At 53.4% G+C, this 18,276-nt stretch overlaps 1 protein-coding gene across 1 annotated transcript in view; it reads left to right on the forward strand.

Annotated features, from left to right (window-relative positions):
• Positions 1–265: 265 nt before the first annotated feature.
• Positions 266–18,276, forward strand: part of QSOX1 (quiescin sulfhydryl oxidase 1) — a 34,794-nt gene continuing 16,783 nt past the window's right edge. The window contains exons 1-4 of the mRNA XM_045452559.1: positions 266–659; positions 7,362–7,462; positions 15,627–15,672; positions 16,233–16,335. Of these exons, the coding sequence (XP_045308515.1) occupies positions 401–659; positions 7,362–7,462; positions 15,627–15,672; positions 16,233–16,335 (509 nt within the window). The 5' untranslated portion in view covers positions 266–400. The remainder of the gene's footprint in view (positions 660–7,361; positions 7,463–15,626; positions 15,673–16,232; positions 16,336–18,276) is intronic.

The following is an 18,276-nucleotide window of genomic DNA, read 5'->3' on the forward strand; positions in this document are numbered from 1 at the left end:
GATCCCCAGAACTTTCTTGGTACAGCGTAAATCGATCCAATCTATTCCAATTTACTCCTTTTCCGTTAGATACGAGGCTCGTGAGAAGCCAAATGACCTCCTCGAGTCCCCAACCGCGACCGGAACACGGGTCGGGGCCTCTGCAGGGCAAACGCCCCTTTCATGGAGGGCTGGAGTGCGGGGCTCCAGGGCCGGGGTTGCGCTCCCCGCCCTCTCCCGCCGAACACTCTAGCGCTGACTCCGAGGCCTCGGCGGACCACGGGGCGGGGAAAGAGGCGGGGCCGGGCCGAGGGGGCGGGGCCCCGTGGCTCCTCCCCCCGACGGACGCCGGAGGAGCGGCGGAGCGGCCGGGCGCCGACTCGTCCGAAACTGTTGCGCAGTGGTGGGCGCCGCCTCGAGGATGGGCTGGTGCGGCCGCCGCTCAGGGCCGCCGCCGTCGCTGCTGCTGCTGCTGCTGCTGGCGGTGGCCGGCGCCGGCGCGGCCCCGCGCTCCGCGCTCTACTCGTCCTCCGACCCGCTGACGCTGCTGCAGGCGGATACGGTACGCGGCGCCGTGCTGGGCTCCCGCAGCGCCTGGGCCGTGGAGTTCTTCGCCTCCTGGTGCGGCCACTGCATCGCCTTCGCCCCGACGTGGAAGGCGCTGGCCAACGACGTCAAAGGTGAGAGGCGGGCCGGAGGGCCTCTCGCGCCATCCCCCACCCCGGCCGACCCCCTCCACCTGTCGGGCCGAGAGCCTCTCCCACCGCCCCATCGCCTCGCCCACCTCTTTCTCTCGGCCGCTTTGCACTTCTCCCCGGTTTCCAGCCCTCGACTCCATTTTTGGCTCCCGCGCCTCCTCTCTCCCTTTGGCAGGTGTGCCGAGCTTCTCTCCCCTCCCGGCGGCCTGGGCCCTCGCACCTGCTCTGCTTTTCTGCCCGTCTTCTACCGGCTTACTGCCCCCATCCCTGCGCCGGGGTCCTTTGTTCCTCCGATTGCTAGGCTGACACCTTACCGCCTCTTCTACAGTCGCCTGTGGCAGTCCCCTTCCTCTCGCCCAGGGACCCGTCTCACCTTCCTACGGAGTTCTTCCGCTGCTGTGGGATCGGTACTAAGGACAAAAGGAACTGACATTCCATCTCCCGCCCCAACAACCCCTTGGCTAGTTGACCCAGCTGCTACTTAGACTTCTTTTTTTAGCTCTACTTTGGAGACAGCGTTTTCCTGCCTGGGTTCCAGGCCTCTCCTGACCTGCTGCCTCCAGTTAATTAGCTTCTGGGCCACATCCTTCTCTCTCTTCCCCTTGGCCATGAATCCTTCCACACCCTTTTGCTTTAACCAAAGGAACCCAGAGGCCCCACTGAAGACAGCCTCTCCGTATGTGTTTGGCCCTTGCTGCACGTTCTTGTTCTCTGGCCTGACCATATTTCCTTGATTCTAAGAGTCCCCCAATTGTGATACACACCATTCATTTACTGACAGCTTGAGGGGTAGAGAGATAACAAGACTGACTACTAAATGTAGAGGTTTAAAGGCGTACTCTGTTGCAGAAATGGTAAATTTTTTAAAAACTTAAGACTAGAGCTGAAAAAATATGGTCATAATAGTAATATGTACTGAGTGCTTACTGTATGTCTGACACCTCCCTGGGTAAGTACATAACATGCACTATCTCGATTTCCTTTCCACAGTTTAAAGATCTCTGTGGGTTCACACGTCTGCCTCACCCAGGTAGTAGGTGTTTGGTGGGTGGGGTGGTAGTGATTGGCTTCTGATTTGCTGCCTCCGAATGGAGCTACTTCCTGATTGTGGTGCTAGGGCCCTCGCAGGGCCCCGGACTGGAAATGGTCACTGACTGAGGGCATCTTGGGGAATAGGCCTCTTTCTAGAAAGAGAACTGGAACCGTTGTTTCCTCGTTGTGCTGTTGGTATTTCTTGATAAACTCAGCCATTCGTGGCGGAACAGTGCATTTGTAGGTGTTGGTTTTCAAACCGAGGCCACCACTCACCTTGAGCAGCTTGCGTAGTGGCAACTGAAGTGGCGAGCTGGAAAGATGCATGCACCTGTTAGCCATATGGTCCCGGAATGTTATTTTTGACAAAACCGATAAACTGTTTTACCTCCAGTGTACATGTAGACGCGTGTCTGCATGCCTCTCTGGTCCCATCACCGGAATGAGCCATTTCTCAGCAGCTCTTCACACTGTTTTGGTGATGTCAACACATCTGGTCAGGGCAGGAGGGAGGAAGAAGAATGTTGAACATGCAGCCGGAACACCTCAGGGGACATTGAGGGCCTGAAAATCATAAAAATCCCCAGATCAGTTTCCATCTTGAGGCCGTGAGAGGTCTTTAATGGCTTCAGATGAACCCAACCTAGAAGATTCTTCTATCTTAAGAACGTTGGAGGGAAGGGTTAGCTTCCAGCTGACTCATATGTTTGGCCTCTTGCGACCCAGGGTTTTCCAATGAATTGCATAGTCAGACACTGACCCAGCTTACTCCTGGATGAGGGTTGCCACTTCCAAAAGGGGTCTTTCCCTAGTGCACAGAGGGACAGCCTCCCCCTAAAAAACACCAATCATAACTTAATCTGAGGAAGGAAAATGAAAGCCTTGAAGTCTGAGGAGATGAATCAGTCAGTGGGAAGTGGGAAATTGAGGTGGGAACCGGAGGTCTCTCATGAGCCACGGGGATGGGTCAGCCCCCTTAACAAGATCCTGTGGGAGGATAGCAGTGGCCGAATCTGGTGTCAGCCTGCAGTGATAGAGAATGCCCCTACTCCAGTCCAAGGGGGAGGCCCTGCTGGGAAGCCAGGGCTATTCTCACATCACCTCTGTATTCCCGAGGTTCCTTGAATAAATGGTTGTGGGCCAGCAGAAGGCTCAGACACCATCATGGGCCTGTGGGAGTGTGGCCCCTGCCTTCTGCCAATGGGATGAGTATCTGGGGTAGAAGCAGTGAGAGTGTGGAAGGCCATGGGGGGAGAAAAAAAATTTGCAACCCGGCCCAGCTGGCCTCAGGCATTTCATCTGACTGGCTCGGGCTCATTTGTTCAGTGACTTGTAGGATAGGTTCTCTGGGGCAGTCATTGCCACGGACTAGCACACTGGCTTCGAAAGATCTGGCTCATCCCTTTCTATTCAGGAGCAGCTCTTATTGTGTTACCATATGTTTGGGAAATTGATTGCATTCATTTTAAGTCTTCATTACTCTTCACTGGCTAATCAATGAGTAAATATTTGTTGAGTGACCTCTGTGTGCAAAGCATTGTTTACATTGCAGTTTGGGTTTGGGAAGTGAGCTACACACAGCAGGAGAATTGGCCACAGTAAGAAGCTGTGTTTGAAAAGGGACAAAGGAGTGGCTCAGCCATTTCTTGTAGGAATTGAGGGAAGGGGGAAGTCACAGGAGGCTAATCTGGTCACCAAAGGCCATCGTTTAAGCAGTTTACGCACTTGCCTTATGCCAGGCACTTTGCTAAGGGCCACTATTACATATAATCTTTATGAGAAAATATTGGAGCAGTCGATTGTATTTTGTTTTTAACAGATTAAGTAACTTGCCCAAGATAGTACAGATGCTGGAGGAGGTTCGTGAGCCCATCTCTCTCTCTCGAGCCCAGGCAGGTGGAGAAGTGGGTGAAAGAGGGAGGGTACAGGTGGGAAAATGGCCTCTGCAAAGCCATGGAGATGACATTTATAAGGCATGGATGTTTGAGTGACGCTGAACAGCATTGGTTTGCCTCTTTTTTTTTTTTTTCCCATGGTGTAGACCACCTCTCTTACTTGTACCCCTGTGATGCCTTAGTGCAGAGTCTGGCACAGGGTAGGAGTCTGCTGAACACTCATCCAGGCTGATGGCATGAGCCTCATGGGATTCCAAGTGAGAATGTAGTGATTGGGCCTTCTGCTGGTGCTGTGGCTCTTCTGGACTTAGACCTGGAGTGTCAGCCAGGTGTGAGGGCTAGGGAAGGCATTTGGTCTATCCCATGACCTCACTGCCCAGAAGTCTGCAACAAGGAGGCAGGGGTGTGGTGGAGACAGCATGGCACTGGCTAACTCCTTGCAGGAGGACTCCTGGAGAGTTGGGTAGGGGTCCAGTTCTGACCACTCGACTTGACTGGCTCTTGGTGGTTTGGGTGGGTCTGGCCTCTGCCTTAATAGTGGCTTGCTTAACACGCAAAGGACTAACGGCCATTTTTCTTGGCGAGAGTTTGCCATTAAGCGCTTGAACGGCTGTTGGAGCTGGAAAGGAGAGGAGAGACCATCCACCCTGGCCCCCATTTGACCCGGGAGGCCCAGAAAGAAAACATGTGCAGCTCTTGGTGCCTTGGCCACTTATAGCCATAATCAAGACATGTGGCTCTGGGTCCATGCCCCTTCCTGGACTGGTGAGTGGGGATGGGGATACTGCCTAGCACTCCAGAAGGAGCCCATGACCCCCCTCACTATGGGTGTCTCTTCACTCACCACCTCAGAGACCATAGCTGTCCTAGTTATGCTTGTGTCCCCATCCTTCCCTTCTACATTTGCTCATTTACTCTGTTGTTAATAGAGAAATTACTTTGCCAGGGCAGTAATTGCACTAGGAAACTTTTTTCTCCCCAGGAGTGGGGCTGGTCTGATAACTGCTAATGTTAGGTGTTAGGCCTGCAGATTGCAGTGTTTAAGTCACCTGACACTTTAAAAAGCCTCCCTCGCCCAGTTCTCTTCCTCTTTGACAGGAGTGCACTTTACTTAAATGCAGCTTTGCATTACCAGTGGAGCACCCAGATAACAGCACCCTGTTCCTTGGACTGTTACTAGAATGATGAGTGTATCAAACCAGATCTTTATATGTCATTATGGCTCATTAAGGTATTGACATTGATATTCCTGAGAAACCTTCCTTAGCTGACACTCTTGGCACCTGCCTGGCCTCAGCCTACCCCTCCACTTCCCCCTGTGGCTGAAGAGGCGCGGGTTCCATTTCATGGGGGAAAGAGAATCAAGGTATAAAGAGAAGGAGTCAAAGGCCTGCTCAGGAGCAAGGGGCTGAGAACTCCCAGGCATCACCTTTCCCCCCTGTCTCCACTACTAACACCCCCCTCCACCCCACTCCCTGGGTTTTCTGGTTGCCAAGCCAACAGAGCAGCTCTCTGTTCTGTCTTGGGCCCTCTTGAGACCAGAAGAGAAGCTCAAATCCTGGGTTCAGATCCCAGATCTACCATTGATTCATGTGTGCCTTGGGCACAGTTCTCTGATCTTTGTCTCACAGTGGTAGTTGCACATTAACTAGATAAATTAGGCACACAATGATCTCTTCATAAACTCTGTACATGTGATATCATCATCTAAGAGGAGAGTCTATGAAAGCGACTGAATGTTTGAGTTAAAGAATTTATGCTATTTGAAGACAGCATTGTGTTTACGTTCTCTCAAGGTTGTGATCAGAGCCAAGAGCAAAAACAGAAGGGTAATATCCTGACCCTGGTGAGGTGGAAAGGGAAGGGAAGTGGGTTTGAGTCGGGTAGCCTTTGGACAACTTGGAGGCCTCAGTTGCTTGCCTCATTTGTAAAGTGGGGGGAGTGATGCCCCCCTCCAGTGGCCATGGTGGAGACAGGGTGTGTCATAGGCGCTCACTGAGCACCAGCTTTCTGTTCTCTCCCCTGCCTGTCCCTTCAGTCTTCGGGTCCCAGGGGCAGTGGACACTGACTCTGGTCCAATGGATGGTGGCCTGTACTTTTGGAGAAGAGGGGAGCCGTTGAGGCCTTCAGTGCTTGGTCACCCTACCGGGTGACTTTGTGAGACCCCCGCCAGGGGCCCTCACCGGTGGAAGGACACGGAAGTGCTTCTCTTTCATGTTCTTGTCTAATTGGCCTACTCCTTTGGGAGTAGCCAAGTCTCCCCACACAAGGTGAGCAGAGCCTGAGATGCAGAACAGAAGGCGCCAAGCCTTGAGTGTGCCAGACGGCCGCAGGAGGCGACCTGTGCTTCCCACTCTCCCTGGGACTCCCTTGGGCAAGGAAGGAGCCATAGGAGGGAGGCCTGAGGTGCTCTCGTCTGTGCTCCAGGACAAAACCCCGTACCTGGGCAGCTCTGCTCTCCTTCACAGGCGGCTGGCTTTAAGCTCACCCCCTGCCTGGGCCTGCTAGACTGAGGCAGAGAGCAGAGAGCAGTGGTTCCGGCCCTGGAGCCGCTGAGAGCCAGGGCTGATCCTGCAATGCCGTGTAATGCTGTCAGTGCTCACTGAGGACAATGGGGAAGCTGGGCAGTGAGGTTGCGCACATGAAGAAGCACTTGGGGCGGACAGGCTTGTGACTGTCACGGAGACACGAGCAGGGCCCTGAGCTTATTGCTCACACAGGCCCCTGTCAGCTGACTGATAGGCTTCCACTCAATTTCTGCCCTTCCGGCGAAGCCTGTGCTTGGTCCCCGGGGCTGGTCTCCCGTGTGTCCAAATCCCATTAGAGCTCTGTGCCATGTGGCAGGCACCAGTCCATCGCCATCTCACGGCTGTGTGGCCTCACGTGTGTGTGTATCTTGCCCTCCAGCCGAAGCAGCCTCAGTGTAGCGTGGAACCTTAGCAGGGGGACCCGACCTGGAACCAGAGCTCGGGGGGCCTACCTGGTAGAGGAGTTTGTTTGCTGTTTCACAGATCCTGGGCTATGGCCCAGAATGGGGCCATTATTTTCTCTGCCGGTGAGTTTGAGCAGAGGGGGGACTTGCAGCCTGGGGCCTGTTGAAAGAGCAGGGTGCCCAGGCAGCTTGGGAGCTGTTAACCTTTCCAGACTCTGGCCTCAGGCTTCTTTTCCTGCGGTTCCTGGACTCCAGGTGCCTTTCCCTCCCTCCCCTGGGTTTCCTGCCTCCCTGTCCAGCGGGGGAGCTGGTCCTCACCACCCCGTGTGCCGCCCATGCAAGCCAAGCTGGGCCGACAGCCAGGACCTCTGGCCGCAGAAGCCTTCACTCAGCGTCCACTGGGGAATTCTAAAGCTCCTGAGGCATGTTCTTCGCCCTTCTGGAATGGATGCTCTCTAGAGGGCAGCAGGGACAGAGGCAGTGCCAGGGCTTGGTCGGTCCCAGGGCGTTCAAGATCATCTCACATTTTTTGTCATCCCCCGCAGCCTCTGTGCCCCTCCCCCACCGCAGAAAACGGAGGAACACAGATACCATTACAGGACAGTGTTGCCTGTGCTGTTTAACCATGTCCTAAGCACGGGCCAAGTGCAGGATAACCAGACTATTTCAGAGACCCCTCCTGGGGAAGGGGTGACCTTTTCTCATGAGAGCCTTAGGGGCAGGTACTCTGGGCATTGGTGAGGGTGGAATGTTGCACTTTGGGGGTAAGCAGGCGGAGGTCCCGGTCCCTCTTACTTCACCTGATTTCTTTGTTTCCCCTTGCAGACTGGAGGCCAGCACTGAATCTCGCCGCGCTGGACTGTGCCGAGGAGACCAACAGCGAAGTCTGCAGAGACTTCAACATCCCTGGTTTCCCGACCGTGAGGGTGCGTGACAGGGAGGGGAGAGAGGGCATGGCACTGGCGGTGCATGTTGCCCACTGCTGCCCCGTGCTGCCCTGGCATCTGAGCTCCGTGGTGGCCTGTGATGCCTCTGGCCTCGATCCACTTAAGTCATGGCCTCTGGAGCACTGTTCCTGTGCTTGATGAGACACCTGTCGTAGAGGCGGAAAGGGATGTGAATCGGGAGGTTCATTTCGTCTGGCCAGTTCTTCCCTTTATAAGGAGGGGAGGGGCCGATTTCAGCTGCTCTGATTTGAGGCTGTGAGGTAGTTATCGCCTAGGCTGGTGAGAACCCTCAGCCCCAGGGATCCTCTTTCCAATTCCTCTCCCTCCCGACCTCCCAGCCTTAGAGGTCTGATCCAACACTGTAAAACCCGATTCAGGCTCTGACCCACCCATAGGCAGGATCAGACTCAGGGGGCCTGATGATCCTCTAGAAAATACCAGCAAGCTTCATCCTCATCAGGCAAGTGCCTTGAGACAAATAGCTCAGAAGTGACCTGCCCGGGTAGCCTCACCCCCTGGTCAAATGCTGATGCCTCAGGCAGCAGGGGTCCCCATCATGGGAGCCATCACACCCAGCACATGAGGGCTCTGTCACCCCAGCTCTGGCTGAAAGTAGTGTGAGCTCTCCAGTGAGGCCTTGCCTGGCAACCTGCCCACTGTGGGGCAGCAGCAGCTTAATTAACATCTGAACAACTTCCAAGGCTCTCAAGTAGGAGGTTCTGGAAAGCCCAGAACAGCAAGGTTGTGCCGTTATACTTAGTGCCCAGGGCTCAGCCCCAGCTGTAATCCAATTAGTTTGCTTCCAATTTAAAGAATCAGAATCTCTCTCCCTACCTCCAGCTATAAATAGTAAGCCTCCTTCTACCAGAATGGCATCTAGAAAAGCATTTCTTCTATAACCACTAAGAATAATCAGGAAAGGCCTCTGAAGGTTAAAATGCTAAGCATTGTCCTTAGAACAAGATATCTGAACACAGGGGCCTCAAGTTGCAGGCCGACCCACCAGCCATATCTCAGCCTAATGATTCCAAGAGAATTTGTCTGGAAAACAAGGCTCCGGACTCCAGCAAGAATGTCCAGCTCGACCTCCATGTGACCTTTCTGTTCCTCACACCCATTGGAATCCTGCTGGGTTCAGGGTTTCCACAGCCCCAGCGAGCTCCCTCCTACACTCTTGTTACCATTTGAGGTCAGGCCTAAACCCCAGGTGTAGCTGAGGCTAGGCCTGTCTGGGGAACAGCGTGGTGAGCCAACACCTCCTGCCATATCATTTAGAGGTGGCAGTAAAGAGATTGCCTATCAGTCATCCCTTTCAAGTTAAAGACCTCCCTGGCAGGGCCACTGCTTTATCCTTGTCCTGAAATATGTAACTGAAAATACTCAGAATTACTGTACAGGGATCTCTGCTCCTTTTGCTGAGCCGGGGTAAGCAGCCCAGTGTGGAAAGCTGTGGGAAGACCACCGTGGCTGGAAGAGTCCTCATTCACAGGCTGACACTTCTGTCAGTGAATACTGGCCACAGGGGTCTAGCCCCTGCTCAGCCCCTGGGAAAGGGATTGGCATTGGTGCCAGGGCCGTGTCAGGGCGTCCTGGCAGGGTTCTGTGGGACCTGGCACCTGGGGCTTTGTGTTTCTGCCCGGGAGAGGCTGGGGCTCAGTGGGTGTGAGGGAGGCGGCTCAGGCAGTCGGGAGGTCCCCCATAGCTCCCAGCGCCTGGCCTGCCTGTGTCACGCAGCACACGCAGCCCAAATACCTCAAGAGATTAATCATCTCCTGCACCGCCCAGCTGGCTGTGGGAGGGGAGCTGGGAGAGAAGGCCCCACGCTGGTCGTCTTGACCTTTCCCAGCCTTCACACGGGCAGTGCCTGGCTGGCCCTGGCAGTTCAGTTTCAGCAGGGAGAGACACTCAGTGTCCTGTCATCAGGACTCTGGCCCTGGGGTGGGGGGCAGGTGGTTCTAGCTTCCGATGGGTCTCTGCTCTAAGGCACTGGCTTTCAAACCTTTTTACTGTAACCTACAGTAAGATATATACATTTTCCAGTGACATCCAGAAGTTGATTTGTATGTGATCACTAAACCAAAAGTTTCATAAAGCAGTATTTATTCTTCCTAAATGCAGTGCATTTTTGTTACTATTTTTGTTCCATTTATTATTTTTTTTAACTCCTAGCTGTGATTCGCTAAACTGATGTTCCATCTTACTACTACGCTGCTTCAAAATTTTGGAAAATTCCAGATCTCCAGAAATTCTAGCCCATTCAGAGTCTGGTGTGCCTGTGGGCATCGTGTCTGGACTCCCTAGAGAGCAGAGCAGAGGCTAGAGGTCAGCCTGGCTGCCAGCAGGCCAGAGAGATAGCCCTGATGCCCTGTCTGCTGCCCCCCCCTGGGGCTGGACCTGTCCACACTCCTGCCTCTAGAGCCTGTGAGAACTCCTGTCGCACAGGGCAAGGGAGAGTGTTGCTGGTGTGATGGAGGCAGACCCACACAAGAGTCTGGCCACCCCCAGTTACATGTATCATTGTCCCTTTCTTCTGCCTCCTACCCCTTTTGTCACCATTAGCAAACAGCTTCCACTAGCCCAGCCTGTGTAGCAAACATCTGGCCCTGCAGGGCCAGCTGGCTGTGTCAGGTGCCCGTCAGACTGGAGCTGGAGCCCAGCTGGAAGAAAACAAAGGTGTGGGGGAGGGAGGGACTAGTTGGCAACAGGTTCTGGCTGGCACTTGGAGACCTAGAGGCTGGATCTAGTGGGGAGGGGCTCTGCCACGGGCCACAGTAGTGCTGTCAGGGGATATTCCATCAGGACCCCTTGTAGCCAGAGGCCCAGCTGGGGCAAGATTACAGAGAGCATCAGCATTGGGGTGGAAGAGGACGGAAGTCTCCCCTTTGCAAGATTCTGAGGAGATACTTCACGTGGGTTCAGATCCTGGTTCCACTGCTTACTATCTATGACTCAGAAAGTTGTTTAACCGTGCCTCAGCAACAGGCCTCATTTTCCTTGTCTGTAAAAACTGGGATGCTAATATCTCCACCTAATAGGACTGTGGCCGAGCGTGAAGTGAGGTCTTACACGTGAGAGTGCCACAGCATTGTGGAGTATCACGTGGAGTTCAGTAAATGTTACTTGGCTTCCTTCCCATTGTCCAGCCTCCTTCCTAAGTCATCCCATGGAGCTCACGATGGCTCCTCTGTGGGCGCTGCATTTAAGGCAGTCCTTCCATCAGCAGCCCTTGAGTGAATGTTTGCCGGGCGCACTGCGCTGTGCTCACCATTGTGGGGGAGACACAGAGAGCTCAGCAGCTAGGTAGTGGGCAGTGAACGCCAGAGGAATCGCCTGGGCTCCCTGAGCCCTCTCCCTAACACATCAGAGAGGTTTCACGGAAGAAGGGGACTTCCACTTGGTATTGAAGGACCTGTGGGCTTTGGCTGGTGGAAGAGGAATGCGGGCAGAGGAGGAGGTAAGAGCAGAGGCCCTGTGTGGGCAGAACCGTGTGACATGTTGAGAAGACTGGTCTGGCTGGAGCAGAGGCTCCTGGGCAGGGCTGAGGCACGGTGGTGGGGCCCAGGAATGGCAGGTCCCTGAGTTCAAGGCTGGGAGTGTGGACAGCCTGTAGGGGCACAGAGGCTGGGCTGTTACCTTATGTGGCACTTGCAAGAGGGTGGGGTGTCAGGGAGGGGGACTCCTGGCTCTCTCAGGAAGAAGGATATGAGCCCCCAGTCAGCAGCCACCTGCTCTCTTGTGGCCCCCTCCACAGTCAGGCCCCAACATAGCAATGGTTAGGCATATGGATCCTCCTGGGATCACCATAAGATATTTGGAGACCGGGTCATTTTCCTTGAAACTTGCCTTAAAAGCTTGGATCCAATGTTATTGATGGTCACCACTGGAAAGTGTGCTTTCCATTCAGCCTTATTTGACCCCTAGAAAGGCAGTTACTCTTGATATTGGTGTTGCTTCTTGACAGATTGGTAAAGACCCACCTGCTGCCCCTTGGTCTCCTGCCTTTGGGGAGATGTGGAGGTCTTCCAGGGGCGCAGAGTTGGGGAAGGGTCCTGCGTGAAGTGGCGGGAGGAAAGGGACCGGGTGCCGACTGCTCCTGGAAAAAAGAAAACTCACTGCTGACATCTTAATTACCTGTTTCCAAGAGTTGTGGTGGTTTCCCTTGGGGAGGGCACACGCCTCCTCCAACAGCTGACTTAAGAAGGATGCATTTTAATAGGAGGACAAAAATGTGCCCTGACTAGATTTTAATATGATTTTCACATGAGCATCTAAGATGATCAAAGGGCAGAGGTTCTCTGCTCAGCTGAACAGATGCCTTCTGGGAACTTCCATGTTCTCGACACTGTGGGGCTTGCAGAGGTGCCAGAGTACAGTCCTCTACAGTCCAGAGAAAGTTCCGGTTTCAGGCCTGTCATAGCTGAAGTGTAGGGAAAGGGGACAGTGCGGGTAAGTTTGGGTCAGGTCCTAGAAGGCCTCGGACCCAGTGAGTTTAGCCATTATTCATTGGTAGTGGGGAGTCAGGGGAGAGATTTGCGGGAGAATGACATGATCAGACCGGAACTGTGCCACTAAGCAAAGGGGCAACAAGGAACAGAGTTGCAGAATGCAAAAATTGAGTGGATGAAAATGTCTGAGCTCACAGAGGGACAGGTGACAACTGTTGCATTAGGCCAGGAAATAGGTGGTAAGCCCTGGTCTGGACAAGGGCAACTGGCCCAGACGACTGGTGAAGAATCACAAAGGTCACATTCACGGAACTTGTCCACTGACTGGCTGATGGGGTTAGGGGGAGGACGAGGTGCTCGTCTGGATAATGGGGGGAGAAGGATGAGCATGGGGTGAAATAAGCAACATAAATGGAGAAACAGGTTGGGGGAGGGGTGACTTAGGGAGTTGGGGGAGGGGTAGCACCTGGGTGGAGGGCACCAGGAGGAAACGGAAGTCTAGGACAGGTGAGGACCTGGACAGAGGGTTCAGATTGCAAATCATTTAGACCAAGTAGATGACATTGGCAAGGGAGGCAAACAGTAGGCTTATTCACTCATTCATTTGCTCCTTTGTCCAAAAGCATGGATTAACCTCCTTGTTTTTGACGATGCCTCCCAGGGCTTTTTATAAAAAAAAATTTTTTTTTTTAATGTTTGTTTATTTTTGAGGGACAGGGTGTGAGCAGGCAAGGGGCAGAGAGAGAGGGAGACACAGAATCCGAAGCAGGCTCCAGGCTCTGCGCTGTCGGCACAGAGCCCGATGCAGGGCTCGAACTCACAAACCATGATGAGATCATGACCTGAGCTGAAGTCGGACGCTTAACAGACTGAGCCACCCAGGTGCCCCTTTCCCAGGACTTTTTAAACAGAAGAGTGTCAAGAGCTGATGCATGGCTGGAGACTGGGTACAGGAGATGGTGGGGGCAGGGGACACGAGAGAGGAGTCCAGGGTGAGGCTAGGACAAGGGTGAAGGGAAGGCTGTGAAAGTGGCAAAGAAGGCCTGGTCGGTGTCAGGCAGACCAAGGGAGGTGGCAATATGAAGGCCAACGAGGAGAACGTCAGGAATATATGGTACAAAAAAGTGGCAAAACCTGGCCATGGGGGCAAAGCAGACACTGCAGAGGAAGCAAGGAGGCGCCGGAGAGGTCATTGGATTGGCCAAAGGGGTCAGCTGAGCAGTGGGGGCACAGGCCACAGGCCACAGCATGGGAGTGAAGTGAGGGGGCAGCCGGAGAGGGAGAGCGGACCCTGCTTTGGGAAATTTGGCAGTGCTAGGAAAACGGGAAATGCAGTAACTGGAGGAGGAAGGAGGGCATCTCTCTATTCTCATCCCACTTCCCTTCCTGCCCTTTTATAAAAGAAAAATTAGGAGGATTGGAGTCTATTTGTAGGCTTAGGGAAGTTGCTGGCAGAAGAGGGGAAAGAGATGAATTGATTGGAAAAAGTTCCTAAGAGCATGAGGTTGGGAGCTGGAGCCCCAGTGGCGACATTGTTCTGGAAGGTAGATGGGCATCTGAGGACAGAAGGGAAGGCTGTGTAGTAGCACAGGGGCACGTGGAGGGAAGTGGGAGGTCTTCCTGGGGGTGTGTCCTGGGTCCCTGCATTCCCCTGAGTCAGTCTTGCTGGGGCTCCTGTCTCACTCCCTGCTGCCCATGGCCGGGGCCTTTAGAAGGCTCCGCTGGGGTCCAGGGAGGGTACCTTTTGATGGAGGTAACATGCCAGCCCCTTTTAATAAAGCACCTGCTCAGACCTGGGTGACCTGGTGGTTGATGAAGACAAGTTGCCACGCTGCTTCTCATGACTGAAAATAACACCCGTAGCAGTGACGGTCCATAAATGCCTTAACATGCTTTCTCTACTCGATCCCATCGCAATTCAGGAACTTTGTGATTGTTCTTACAAGTGTTAGGATAACGTATAATTTCACTCAGAATTTGTTCAATAACTGCAAAGAACATTATCATACATATATGTGGCAGGGCGCCTGGGTGGCTCAGTCGGTTAAGCGTCCAACTTTGGCTCAGGTCATGATCTCACATTTCAGGAGTTCAAGCCCCGCATCAGGCCCTGTGCTGACAGCTCAGAGCCTGGAGCCTGCTTCGGATTCTCTGTCTCCCTCTCTGTCTTCCTTTTCCCCACTCGCAGTCTGTCTCTCTGTCTGTCTCTCTCTCTCTCTCAAAAATAAACATTTAAAAATGAAAAATAAAAATAAATATATGTGGCGTGTATCTGTGGATGGTTTTCACCTAGAATAAAAGTTCATATTAATGGTCTAGAAAGAAAGAGGATAAAGCAGTTAGCAGGAGTTAGGAGCCAGGTGAGGTCAGAGGGAACAGGAGAAGCTTGTAGATGGGAAGAGGTGGGTGGCTTCTTTGCATCTTTGTGGTTCCTCGTGTGGGAGGGTGGGCAGGTGGCCTGTTAGTTTTCCGCCTACAAATGGCTGGAATAAACAAATGCTAGCTGGTCAGTGTTTCCTAGTGTTTAAGAGGTGGAACAAGGGAAGGGGACGGTAATAATCATGCAGTTAACATTTATTGGTTCCTTACTGTATGCATCAGACACAAGCACTTAGATGTGTTATCTTTGACTCCTCACAGCAAATCTTCAAGGTGGATGGTGTCGTTTCATCTTAAAGATGAGAAGGGAGAGGGGGGCTAATGGATCGCCCAAGGTCACACAGCAAGAGTAGCAGAATCCAGGTCTGGTAGACCGCAGGGCCCGTACTCAACCACCAGCTTGGAATAAGGCCGGATGGCCATACTGTTGCAGGCAGAGGCCCAAAGGAAGCTACAGGTGGCCCCGGAGGACCTCAGGAAGAGGCCTCTTCCTGGCCAGCAGACTCTCTCACAGGCCTTTAGGTAGCTGTCTGTCCGTCAAGACAACTGAACTTTGTTCCCTCCTGAGCCCGGGAGAGCACAGGCCAGAGCCCTGCCAGCGGTCTTGCCACTTACACAGAGGCCCACATCCTGAGGAATTGTCCTCTGTTGTCTCTGTCCTCTTGCCCAAGGAGGTCATTCTCGCTCCACACTGAGGCTGGAGTGTCATTCGCGTAAATGGGAAAAGAGGACGAAGTGGTGAATTAAATTGGCCTGTCTGTAACAAGACTTGTTTCTTCAGGGGCTTGGGCCCACCCTTCAACAGGACCTGAACTGGAGACCCCTCCCCTCGTGGAGTGTCTGCTGTGCCAGGCTGGGAGTTCTCAGTGGACAGACAGACACCAGCCTCTAAGGACAGACTGCCTCAGAGGGTCGCTTACATTTTCTGGGGGAAGTATGACGTGACTTTGTTTTCTCGGTTGGGTTTGCCTCATCCTTTCATCCATGCAGCGGATATTTTCCAGTCACGGTGTGCTGGGTGCCGGTGCTTAGGGAGACCGTCTGCCTCTAGTACTGTGCGTCCCTGGGTGCATCAGAGCTGTGGGGGTAGGGATTGGGTACGGAGACGGGGAAGACAGGAATCCGTGTCCAGCCCCAGGGGCAGAAACCGTCCTGTTCTCCTTTACAGATGAGGAAACTGAGGCTCACAGAAGTTAAGTAATTTTCCCAAATTAACCCCCTTGAGTAAGTAGAGGGTCTTAGACACGGATCCATCTGGCATCGCTGTTGTGGTCTTAGCTCCGTGTGTTACTGACTCTCGCCTGTGTGTTTGCTTCCAGTTCTTTAAGGCCTTCACCAAGAACGGCTCAGGAACAGCACTGCCAGGTAGGTGTCCTGGGTCCAGTTGTCCATGGTCTTTCTCTTTTTCTTTCTGCTGGGTTTCTACTGAGGTGAGAAGAGCCCGGCAGGGTCTCCGGGGTGAAGAGTTTCCCAGGTGAAAGTGGAGTTTGTGTTTTCTTGTGTGGCCTTCCCAGCCAGCCTGGAAGATGCCTTCAGGGAAAGGAGGCTGAAGAAACCCTTCTGGTTTGGCTCGTTCAGGGTCCTGGGAAGAGGGGAGGGTCACAGTGTATCCAGGCTAACTCTTCCTGTCAAAATGGGGTTGGCATCCAGAGGGACAGACCAGCTAGCCTCCAGGGAAAACCTTCATGGGTCCCAGGTCTGAAGGACTCTTTCCTGTCCCCTAAGAGATGGGTCTCCTTGCATAACTTAGGGCCACAGAAGAAGACCCCACCCCCACTGCTAAGGACTGAACCATGCTCTGTTTCTCTCAGAACTAGCCTGTGCCCTGGGCCCTTTGTTTCAGTGAAGCTGACAAGGGTGGTGGGATTCATTCTCCTTCCCTCCTCATGCCCGCCCCCCCCCCCCCCATGTCCGTCTTCATCCAGTGGCTGGTGCTGATGTGGAAACACTGCGGAAGAGGCTCATCGACGCCCTCGAGTCCCATAGTGACACGTGGCCCCCTGCCTGCCCCCCACTGGAGCCTGCCAGGTATTCAGGGTGGTGCAGATTTGGGCCAGGATCACAGGCCTGGGAGCAAGAGGGTAGTGGGGACAGCTGGGCAGGGGAAATGAAGGCCTGTGTCTTTGGGGCAGACACCTCTGTAGGCTAGAGCCACTCTGGAGCAGCTGGTAGAAGGTACCCTGTTGCTGGAGTCCTCCCCGAGCAGCCCTGGCTTCGTGGGGCTGACAGGTGCAAAGGCCTGTCTTGCCGGGCAGAAAGGAAGGGATGGGCAGGGGTTCTCCGGGTCATACCTGCTGCTGCTTTTCATAACCTGTCCTTGTGATCTTTTCACATGATCTAACCTGGAGGGGGCACTGAGAGAGTGGGCGGGGGGAGGAAGAAGATAGGCTCAGAGGAAAAGGGAACCCTTCCTGTAAAAGGAAAGTGGTTGTCTTTCTGAGCAGCGGCTGTGACTGGGGGGTGGGGCATGTGACTGTTGTGCCACAGAGCATCAGGCATGGTGGCTGGTGGCCCTTATCTGCCTGCCAGGCAGGCTTCCAGGATTATCTGTTCTAGGAGAGGCAGGTACACAGTGTATTGCTTTAGCTCTCCCACAGAGGGTAAATTGAGGACACTGGGTCCCGCCCTCCCAGATAAGCTCTTGAGACCGGATAGTGCCCACCTCAGGGACTCCTGCCAAGAAGGAACAAATCCAAATACCAGCAGGCACTGCTGGAGGGAGCCCAGCCTTAGAGCACAATGAAGGTTCCAGGGGCTGAGAAGGCCTCGTGAGACAGGCGCTGGTGCTCCAGGCCCTCCACGTTGATTTAATGATGTTCTTCAAAGCCATAGCCCTGCCAAGAGATTGTGCTTCTAAGCGTCAGTCAACCCACGGTGACTTTTTATAATCTTCCCCAATTGTCTATCCTCCCGGAGGGCCCCACAGAGATCCTGGACCCAGCATTAGTCAGGTGTGGTTTGGGGCTGCACAGCGTGATTCCATCTCTCCAGGAAACAGCCAGCCAGCCTGTTCCTTACTTACATTTCCCAGTGACCGTGTCTGTCTGTCTTAGGCACACACATCCCTCATGGTGCATTTTCAGTCCCAAGGGATCTCAAAAGCAGCAAATCAGACACACCTGCCAACTCCCTCAAAGTGGCCCTTCTAAAGAGCTTTAGGAAGGAGGCAGAGATGTGTGATGAAAGGTGAGCTGCCTCTTCCAGAAGTCTGAGTGGGAATGGATGGGCTGGGGGGTGTTGGCCGCCATGTTGCTCTTCTGCTAGCCGAAGGGAGGTCTGGCGAAGGGGTCTGAGAGTCTGTCAGAGTCCACAGCTCCTCTTTTCATTCCCCCGTTGGAGTACACTCTAGCCTCCACCTCTCTAGCACATCCTTTTGTATTGTCACTGGGCTGGGCTCCAGCGTTGGCCCCATTTTGTGTGTTCCATTTGGATGTGATCATGCCACATGTGTCATTGGATCCAGTAGAGGGAAATAGGCCATCAGGTTAGGGATAAAAAGATGCAGTCTCCCAGTGCCCTCTTACGTGTTGGCCTCTTAAGCATGTGTGACAATGTGCCGTCTTTAATTGGAATGAGGAAACAGATCATTTTTGTGCAATTATTTTCCGCTGAAACTTTGAGTTTCTAAAACCGTTTGGAGCTTAATTCTCTGATTTGGGGTGATCATAACATTTACCTTCTTACTAATTTCTGCCTTTGTTCTGGGTCTCAGTCTCTTCAAATTAAAATAAGGAGGTTGGATTAGATGGCTTCTAAGGTCTCCTGCACCCAGGACTTTGGTTCTTTAATTCCCTTGTCAGGCCTGCTCCAGGGGAGGGAAAGCGGGTCTCCCAGTTGGTAATGACTTGCCACCCCCAAGACCAAGTCTCATATCTGAATGGTTCTAAACACTGGTCCTTAGGGGACAAATAAAAACCATATTCGCTAAGCCTGGGCCTTACCCAGAACATAAAGACGACTAGTGTCAAA

Source organism: Leopardus geoffroyi, chromosome C3 (genome assembly GCF_018350155.1).
Source record: "Leopardus geoffroyi isolate Oge1 chromosome C3, O.geoffroyi_Oge1_pat1.0, whole genome shotgun sequence".
NCBI classification, from domain to species: Eukaryota; Metazoa; Chordata; class Mammalia; order Carnivora; family Felidae; genus Leopardus; species Leopardus geoffroyi.